This window comes from Condylura cristata, unplaced genomic scaffold (assembly GCF_000260355.1).
Source record: "Condylura cristata isolate star-nosed mole 26May11 unplaced genomic scaffold, ConCri1.0 scaffold00030, whole genome shotgun sequence".
NCBI lineage: Eukaryota > Metazoa > Chordata > Mammalia > Eulipotyphla > Talpidae > Condylura > Condylura cristata.
In genome coordinates this window covers 18,119,321-18,129,663 of record NW_004567131.1, presented here as the reverse complement: position 1 = coordinate 18,129,663, position 10,343 = coordinate 18,119,321, and the positions used below count along the sequence as shown (strand labels likewise).

General features: G+C 50.0%; 1 protein-coding gene across 2 annotated transcripts in view; it reads left to right on the top strand.

The window, feature by feature from the left end:
- Positions 1-10,343, top strand: part of FRMD4A (FERM domain containing 4A) — a 402,633-nt gene that overhangs the window by 344,531 nt on the left and 47,759 nt on the right. For both annotated transcript variants that reach the window (XM_012731291.1, XM_012731292.1), the window contains exon 12: positions 6,539-6,615. In XM_012731291.1, the coding sequence (XP_012586745.1) occupies positions 6,539-6,615 (77 nt within the window). The remainder of the gene's footprint in view (positions 1-6,538; positions 6,616-10,343) is intronic.

Here is a 10,343-nt window from a genome sequence, read left to right as displayed (position 1 = left end):
AGAAGTGTCTTTTAGCTCTTCTGCCCATTTTTTGACAGGGTTGTTTATTTTTGTTGAGTTTCATCAATTCTCTATATCTTCGATCAATCCTTTATCGCTAGTTTTGTGTGAGAAAATTTTTTCCCAATCAGTGTAATGTCTGTTTTTGTAATGTCTCTTTTGCTGTACAGAAGCGCTTTAACTTGATGTAGTCCCATCTATTTATCCTTGCCTTCACTATCGTTGCATTGGGTGCTCTATCTTCAAAGATATTACTGAAGTGTTCGTCGTGTAGTATTTGACCCATCTTTGCTTCCAGGTATTGTATGGTTTCTGTTCTTATGTCTAGGTCTTTAATCCACTTCAAGTTGATTTTTGTGTATAGTGAGAGGTAGTGATCTAGTTTCATTTTTTGCATGTAGCTCCCCAGTTTTCCCAGCACAATTCATTGAATTCACAATTCACAGTTTGTTCCGTTGTATCTCTTTGCAGTGCTCTTTGAGCACCATTTTAAGCACTTTATATGTATAAATTCACTAAGACAGCAACCCTGTGAAAAACTAGTGTTGTTAGTAGTAGTATTTCAAAGATGAGAAAACTTAAAACACTAAGAAGCTGAGTTGCCAAAAATACACAGCCAGGGGAATCCATGCATCACTCAGGGCTACTCTGTATGTAGAAATCCTCATAGGTAGAAGTCAAAAGGCTGGTAGTGTGACATTCCGAGGATGTACAGTGTTGATCTTCAACTGAGGCATACAGTGGAGTGACAGCACACATACATACATCAGCCCCCACCCCATACCTCTTACAGAAAAGAAAGCTAAGGTTAGAGATTTACAAAGTCAGGATTATAACAGGCCTCTAGACATCCAAGGAGAGTTCATTAAAAATAACGAACCAAAGTGATGAAGAATAAATGATGGTCATGAATATTGATTCTCTGAGGCAAGCACGAGACATATATTCATAGAAATTTTAAAAGCCCAATATAAACTTCAAATGATTCTAAATTCATCAAAAAGCTAATTACTGTATCATATATTAAGTCTGTTTTGTGTATGTCTCATCTTCCCAGCTAGATCTTAAGCTCTTTGCAAATATAAACAAGCACAAGACATCTTGTCCTCCCTTGTTGCTATTAGCCCAGGTTGGCCCAAAGTGGACAACACTACTTGAATGACTAGAAAGGAAATGAGGATTAGCCATTGCCAAAAACCCCCGGGTCTGGCTTCTCCCAGTATAATGTAAAATATAGTGTTTATGCAACTGGTAATTTAAAAATCCTCTGCCAAAGAGTCAACTCATCTCACGACATACACCTGCTTATGTTGTTCCTGGGATGGTTCCTCCAGAACAGCCTCATCTGGACACCCCTGATCAAACTGAGCTCACAGGGTTGGGCTTTCTCTGGTGAGCTCCCATTTTAACTAAACTCCATCCATCGGGCTTCAGTGTCTCCTTTCCTTCTGCAGCCCTGAAGATGCATAGCAGCTGACTTTTATTGCCTAGACCTATCAGTGCACCTAGAGATTAGGAGAACAGAACAGCAACGAACTAAGGATGTGTTTTAGTTTGTGTGTGCTGTAGCCCATTCCTGGCCATGAGTCTAATTTCTCCTAAAAGAGCACTCCCTGTCCAAGTTTGGATGGCATGTGGCATCATTTAACTGCCAGGAGCCTTTGAAGAAATGATCATTTACTTAACCACAGCTTAGCTCTCGCTCATCATGGGAGAGTGCTGGTGTGGTAGAGCTCAGGACAGAGGTCACAGAGTGGGTCCCAACATCCATTACTTACTTAACCTCTGCCAGTCTCTCAGCCTCTCTCCACTGGACTTGTTTTATCTGCGGATGGGGGAGGCCAGGACACTGGCCGCTGGGATACCTTCTAATGGCCCCTCTAGGAGAAGCAGGAAGTTACTCAAAGGAGGTCATTAAGAGGCTTGGTGACTCATCTTCAGGGAGCAGAGGAAGACAAGGCTCCCTGAAGTCCTGGTCAAGAATCTGAGCCACTAGAACAGGCTTCCTCTCCAGCTTTTATTTCCGCATCATTCCAAGAGCTCACCCACCACCCATAGGCTGTACCAGTGCTCAGTAAACACTTGCTCCAGAGGAAGTGCCCTGGCGTCAAGGCCCTGCAGGGCGGGATAAGGGGACTTGAGTCCTTTTCTGCCCCTGCCCTTCAGCTGTACTCACGATGCAGGGAGCCAGCAGACCAGCTAGTAGGATCCAGTAAGCAGCCAGTTCCCTCTTAATTACTCACTAATGCACCCGCTTACACTCAGGGCTCAAAGGCAGGATTTATTAGCCACTCTGCCTTGCTCTCCTTGGATAAACATTTGCCATCGCCTGTTTTAAACATCAGGACACTGAGGCCCAGAGAGGGGAGAGGGAGGACCCGTGAGTACTAGGAACTGCAGGCTGGGCTAGGTGAGACGTAAGGTCCACCTCCAGTTCCAGACATGGTTCCCCCAAGGTGAGCCCAGCCCAGATAATTAAGACTTTCTCTTAATTGTGATTATTGTTGCTGGTTCTTGATTGACAACTCTGGAATACTGAGGAATTTCTAGGATTTCAGAGGAACCCAGGATTTCTCTAAGAAGAGGAAGAAGTAATACTTGTTCTTATTTACTTCATGAAAGAGACGAAAAGCCATTGTACAGGACTAAACAGATTCGGTTTTATCTTTCTACTTATAGTCACATAGTTGCTTATTTATAAAAATCATTCCACTCATAAAGTTAACCACCAATTGGTGAGTGTGAAGTGTTCCCACTAATTGGTGGACCCATGTGGAAGGGAACATAGTTAGAGGCTGGAGTAATGGGCCAGGTGCCCTTGACTTCTATTTCTGGCTCCTTCACTGACTTGTGTGGCCTTTGGCAGTTTCCCCCAAAAGGAAAATTCACCACTCACTCTTGTTGGGGGATGCTAAAAGATCAAAGAGAAGTTTGCAGAGCCTTTCAAAGATGCACAGATGAAGTGCATTAGAAAGGCCTTGATTTAATAGCTGTTAATTAATAAATCCTTTGATTATCAATAGACCCATATATTTTAGCTTTTAATTAGCTACTTGGACATAATTGGCCAGAAGAGTCACACAAAACCCAGAGAGAGCTTGCCCAGCCCGTGCTCACTGTGTCTGATGAGCAAGCCCCTGGACGTCTGTTCCTGCTGGTGAACCGATACCAACTGCAACAAAACTCTGGAGTCAGGGATGCAGAGGCACAGCCCCGAGGGGCTGCCCCCAAACCTGCACCCTGCCCGGAAGCCCAGTGCGCCCTGTTTGGCAAGGTCAAGTGTCCTTTGTTTTTGCTCTACCAGCCTGGGACTGCAGGGTGTAGCTTGCTGGGCCTCTGAGCTGTAGGGCACAGGATGCCAAGGCAGAACACCCAGCCTCCCATGAAGAGGCGAAGTATTTGTCTGGTCAGGGGTGATGGCCCCAGTGGCCAGCAGTTCACCGCCCGGGGCCATCTGACTGCTTTAATACCGGTGACCCTCGTGCCCCCCCTAAGCGAAAAGGATCAGGTCACTGTTCCCACATGGACACCTCGTTTTCAGTTCTGGGCCCATGCTGACATCCCACAGGAATGACCCTATCCTGAAGCCATCCATCCATTTACCTCACTCCAGCCTCCCTCCGCAGTACTTCCTTTGCCAAATAAAAAGAAAATCTGCGTGGAGCAGACATCAGGGAAAGCTAGAGCTCTGCGCCCTGTTAGGAAATGTGTGCAGACAGTACATCATCCCAGGGAGATGCCCGGGAGCAGGGCCGCCAGGGTTCACAGGACAAGGTTGTGGCAGAGCCAGATGGCTTTGTTTGGGCTGGTTGGCAGCTGCAAGGCTCTCCACGCCAAGCAGCATCCGGGAGCACTTACAGGGAAGTCTCGGTTGGTGTTGTGTTTTGCAAGGAGGGAGGAGTTGCCAGGGAAGTAACCCTTCAGAGCCTTTGCTCTGGGGTTCCTCACCAGATGGGAGGGGCATCACACAGAGGGCTGAGCCTCTCAGGGCACCATTGGCAGGGCTGGGGGCAGGGCTGGGGGCAGGGCTGGGGGCAGGGCTGGGGGCAGGGCTTCTTTCCTCCTAAGACCACCTCATCTTAGCCCAAGTGTTTCCCAGCCCTGGAGCATCAGCAGGGACCAAGGGCCTGGCAACAGTTTTGGGGCCCTTTGATGAAGACATACTGAGAATTTCAAGATGGAGACAGCAGAGCTTTAAACCAAGCCAGGCCCTTCTAAGTTCAGTTCCCACACCATGAAGGTAGCCAGGGGGCTCAGGGCCTCAGGGCCTCACTGCCTCACTCCTAGCAGCTGTCCTCCGACACTTTCTCCTTTAGAGGAAAGGGAAAAGAGAGAAGGCCCAGGGAATAATCCTGAGTGTTTCCTTAAGGAATTCTATCCTGCAAATAATCAAACTTTACTGTTTTAAACCCACTATCCCCACTATCAGGGCTTGCGCTAGGAAATTTAAGGAAAGACTGATTTTGGCTGTTGTGGCACTCATCTCTGGTTTGTCAAGCTTTTGGAGAAGTGAGGCCCATCAGGAATCACAGTAAGCCCTAGGTTCACTGTGCACGCTTTGTGTCTGTGCTGCTGAGGGGGTCTGTTGCTTCCCTGAGCTGCATGGGAGAGGGAGCCATTTTACAGGTGGAAAAATTGAGGCTGAAGAAAACATAACCCACTGCCATGGTCAGACAGATCAGAAGTAGGGGAACCTAGACTTGGACATGTGTGCCTGGCTACTCTGTTCTGTGTGTTACATACAAAGAGGATGTCTGTGCCTGGGAAATCTGTTAGTTCTGGTATTTGTGGCCGAGTTCAGGTTAAAGGTCTATAAGTATTTGAGTGTCAGAGAAAGTAGGGGTGTTTTGTTGAGGGATTTGGCTTTGAGGCACATGGATAGAAATGGGATTGTCAGGCCTGTGATTTGGGTAGTAGTTTACCTGTGACCCAACACTAGGCTGAATTGAGCAGAGGGCTTTGGGTCACTTGTTTCCTTAGAATGTATGTCTCTGTGCTCCCTTGGAACAGAACCCACAGAAGAAAGAAAAATACAACTTTTGGGGCTACAAAGTGAAGTATACTTTAAGCTGTGGGGAGTAGGGAGCTCTTTCATTAGAACTAGTCCTCCTCCCTGTTACACACAGACAAAAAAAAATCCTAAAATTCTGCCAAGCAGGTTGCGAGAATGAAAGAATGCAGCCATTCTATAAAGATTTTTACTCTAGCCCACTCTGACAAGGGGGTGCCACCTTTCAGCCAGGCCCCCTAGCAGTGTCCTGGGAAAAGAGGGGTAGGTAGTGTATTTGTCATCACACCCTTAAGGAGGCAGATTCAGATTCCAAGAGGGTCCCCATGAGACTGCTTCAGTGCTGCTGGACCAGAAAGGGAAGACCCTAGTGAGGAACCGGCCAGTCCCCAGGTCGAGAGAGGGACAACGGGACTCCTGTTTTATCCTTCCTTGGGCAAAATAAACTCAAAACTTAAGTATATTGAAGGCATGGGGTTTCCAAGTACTAAATAACACATTTAAATATAAGGCATATGCATGCGTAACTTTAACCTGACGTTTTCCAGAAGATTAACTTTTTCATCTTACGAGAGGAACCTCCTTCCCAGAGCAATGCTGAAGCCCCAATTACTCCCAAATGTTGTGGTCAGCCTCCCTTCGCAGCTCGCAGGTTGCCCCAAGGGCGGCGGCAGGAGCCCTCTCACCCTCCCTTTCGGGGTGCCTTGACCCCGCCTCTGCCCCCCACCCCACCTCTACGCCCACCCCAAAAGCCCCTGCAGCCAGCCTCTGGCAGTCGCGTCCCGCAGCCAGCCTGGCTCTGGATATTCTTTGAGCAGCAGAAGTAGCCCAGCTCGGGACAGGCTCACTTTGTTATCAGGAGTTGCCTGGCCTGAAATAAGGTCAGCAACCCCGCCCTGCGCGAGGGAGCCTGCGAGCCTTCGCGAATCAGCCCCGAGCCAGCGCGCTCACACATTAGCGGGCAGGAAGTGCAGTCCCTGCGGGGGCTGGGAATTTGACCGCCTTCCCACTTCAGCACCCGAGGGGAGGAAGCTGGTTCAGCACTCCCGCAGCCGGCGGCCTCTGCCTTCCCCTGCGCCTCGGCCGCCGCCTCTCTCCCACCCCGCCGCCCTCTGGCCGCGCGGCTCCCGGCGCTCCCCTCCTCAGAGGGAAGAGCCTGCGGAGCTGGGAACGGGCTTAGAGACTTCAACAAAGGCCGGCCAGAGGGGAACAACTTGAAAAGAACTTGTTTTGTTCCGGATAAGAATCCTGCAGGAAAACCCACACCCACGGTGCCTGAGTTTGAACTGGAGAGCAGCGTGTGTTGTGTGAGTGCGTGCGTGCGTGTGTGTGTGTGTGTGTGTGTGTTTTGTGAGTGTGTGTGAAGCTCGCGTAGGTGGTGGAAGTAGTAGTAAGAGGCAGAGAAGCTGGCAAGAGGATTCTCTCCGCTTTGATAAGGAAACTGCCAGCTGTACAAGTTCAGCCAGAGAGAGGACTGCAGCCTGGAACCAGACTCCCCTGAATTTAAACTGCATTGGTTTTTTTGTCCAGATATTCCAATGGAGACAGCTGGAAAATCTGTATTTCAGAGAAAAGAAGTTTTCTGTGGAAGTGCATGACCCACGCAGGTAAGCCAAAAAGTCCTTTCCTTCTGGTGGGTCCCCTTATTTTTACCCTCTTTTGTGCTGTCATTGTTTGTGCTCATTTTGGCGGGGAGTGGAGACTGATCCTAGAGAACAAGAGTTCAAGTCGGATACTAAACCATTGTTTCATGCCGCGCTGTGCATGCTCTGAAAACGCGCCTGTGTGTGTGTGTGTGTGTGTGTGTGTGTGTGTGTGTAGTAATTCCATGCGAGTCACTTCTGCTACATGTGTTACTTGCTCATATATGTACAATTGCCTTTCACACGCTGGGTATTTTAGGGAAGATTTGTAGCGCTTTGTAAGAGACGCCAAAAGAAACAGTGCAGTAGACTGGGCTGCAGTAGGAAGTTGGGTGAGTCTGAAGCGTGGCTTGTCAGACCGACCTTCCAGTCAGATGGGCTGCAGCAGGAGGGAGGGGCCCCTGTTAAATCTGTTCCCTTCGTGAACTGGGATTTGAAAGTGTCAGTGTTGTGAGTGGATGTGATAGAAACACAATTGTTTTTCTTTCCACTTCACTTTATCCCAGAGAGCACGAGTGTAAAAATCAGTGTTCTCTCGGTCAGCTGCCAAACAATAGGGTCCCGGCTTGGAGTACAGCAAGCCCTGTGTGGAAGGTTCTGGAGGCAGTGTGTACCCACTGCTTTTCCTCTTTGTCTGCTGGAATTATAGGCAGCCCAGAAAGAGCAGCAACATCTAAAAGCAGACATGACACCTAAGCATATATTGCTTTTGGTAATTAAAAAAAAAAAGTTTACAACAAAGATAGTCTTGGGAGATCAGACTCCACAGAGGAGCCAGAGAGTGTCTGGGCACCCTGGATACCCTGGCCTGGGCAAGGGCAGCTGGAGCTGACCGCTGCCTCGCCCACAGTGAAAGCCCTCGGAGCTAGCCCCCTGCCTTCCCAGCACTCTGAGCCAGGACCAAGCACCCCTGTGCTGTAAGCTACTTCTGCAGCTGGTGATAACCCAATAGGGCCCAAGTGACGCTCGGCCCACCTTGTAATCTGTGTGAAACAGCTGTCCACAGGGGCAGGGCTTGCCCATGCCCACAGCTACTCCACCGGATGAAATGGAGCACAAATATTTGAGCGACTCTGTGTCTCAGCAGTGGGTGGAGCTGGTAGCGTTAAGCCAAACACTTGTCTAGCATTTCTCTGGGTCTTGCAAAGCATCTTGCTGCCTAGAGACCTGCCTCAAAAGAGAAGGAATCCACTCCTGAACAGCCAGGTGGGAGAGACAGAGATGCTGAAATGGTGTTCCAGCCTAGGGGAACACACTGTCCTTTTTCTTTTCTTTTTTTTTTTTTTTAAATGTATTTGTATGCATGCCAGAACTGGGGTATAGGCCAGAAGTGTTGGAGGGGGGGGTGAAAGGATTCACCAGAGACAGGGTGGGGAACAGAACAGGCGGATTGACGGAAATACACTGTTGAGGGAGTAGCTGGCAAGACAGGAGAGGTCTGCTGTGCCATGTGGGTCAGCTCCGGGGCTAGGGATCAAACTCTGTGCTGCAGTGGCTGCAGATATTTTCATAATACTGAGACTTAACTCCTTGTGCCACCAACGAGGCCCCTACACTGTCCTTTTTCCAGATGAACCTCTTGTTTCATCAGATTCTTAGTCTGTGAGAGGAGGGGAAATTTACATGTAAACGAAGGGAAATAAATGTGCCACCATGGGTCAGAGAGGGGATACTTGACAGAGTAAAAGCTACAGGCTAATGATCTAAGAGGCTGAGCATAAGGAACAGACAGACTCTCCCTGGCCCATGCTCTGTTGGGAGTTCTGGGACAAACCCTGTGTGTGTGCATGGATGTGTGTGAGAGTGTGTGTGTTTCCTGCACCTTGTGGCACCATCTGTGATGCACCCTGAGTTCCCTCCCTTCGCCAAGGCCCATGGGTATAGGAAAGGACCCGAACCTCACATGATATGATAGCACGTATCATTCTAGCCTACCACAGGGAGCTGATCCGTCTCGCATTCATTGAGGAGCTCTCTGTCCAGGCTGTGGTGGGATATAGAAGGAAGTCCAAGGCAGGCAGGTCTCTGCCCTTAAAAGCATCTCACCCCAGGGCCCTCCCTGGTGGCGCAGTGGCTCCCCGGTGGCGCAGTGGGTTAAGGCGCAGCACTATGAAGCTATCTGCAGCCACTGCAGCATGAGTTGTATCCCCAGCCAATGAGTTGATCCAAATGGTGTCAGACCTGTCCTGACCCTCAGCAACTTGTTTCAGTACATCAGCCTGTTCTGCTCTCTGCTCTGTCTCCGGAGAATTTTCTCACCCACCACACCTCTGGCTGTACCCCAGTTCTGTATGCATAAATCTTAAAAAAAAAAAAAGTATCTCCCCACATTGGGGTGACAGGCAAAAGAGGGAGCTTGCTGTCTGCTGAGTGCTTGCTACACAGACTCCCTTCTGAGCACTGGGACACATTGTTTCTGGGTGTCAGTAAGCCCGGGAAATTGCTCCTGCTCCTGGTCTGCATGTGGGAAACCTGCCCAAGATTATAGCAAACTGGCAGGGGCAGACTTGGAGCTGGAAGTCTCCAGCTCATGTGCCACACCTGTGCACTAATGCCCAAGACAGTCATCGGTGCCAGGGGCACCAAGTGCTCACCGCTGCTGGTGATCAGAAGCCAGGCTGGGCAGGAGAGCTGAACCTCAAAGGATCATGAGGTGGACCCTCAGCGGGATGACCATGTGGTCAGCGGGATGGGAGGGGCAGTGCAGGCAGCCCAGAGTGCCCGTGTCCCCTCCAGGACAGTCACCCTGTTAGCCTGCAGGTGAGCGGTGCAGGGGAGGGAGGCAACCAAGCCCACATCAGCTTTAAAGACACCTTTCCTGAATGCAGTGAGGCGAGCATGAGGCGTTGCTTTGGGTCAGTGGCAGTGCCACACCCTGACCTTCCTCTCCACAGCCGGGTGGTGCTCCTTAAATTAAATGTGTCATCCTATATATTTTTTAAAGATTTAAATTTATTTATGTATGTAAGAACTGGTGTCTAAGCCAGAGTGTAGGAGGGAGAGAGGGAGTGAGCTGGCTGAAGGGATTCACAGAGACAGTGGGGAACAGAACAGGCAGATCTACTGAAATACACTGCTGGGGGGAGCAGCAGGTGAGACAGGAGAGGGCTGCTGTGCCAGGCTGGGGACTGAACTGGGCTGTGGCGGCTGCAGGGAGCTTCACAGAGCTGCTTTAACCATGGGCTGCCACCAGGGCTGTTGCCTTATTTGGTTAGGGCAGAGTCACCTAATTAACAAACCAGGATCAGCCCTGCCCCAACCCAGGAGGGAGTCTGAACCCAGGCAATTACTGCAAGGGCCTCAGAGAATCCTGCCGTGAAGTCCCCATTCCCAGGGCCAGCAAGGAGGACAGGGGCCATGCAGGCCAGAGGGCACTTCCTGCGTCCCCAGGCCGGCATGAGGTGCAGGTAGGGCCGCTGCCTGTTCTCTGGGGCTCTCCCTGGAGCACAGAGGCTGCTGCAGCATTTGTCTCTGTCTGTGCCGCTGACTCCAAGCCTGTGGTTCTCTGCACCTGGCAAACATCCCCTTCCTAAGGTTTAAGCAAAACAGAAAATTGAGGGGGGTGGGAAGAGCCTGAAGGAAGATGCAGATGGGAGATAAAGTAATAATTGGGCAGGAAAGGCTGCTGTGATGAACCTGTGATGAGCTGCTGCCCAGCGTTGCCCAGACCTGGCCAGCGTCCATGCCCACCC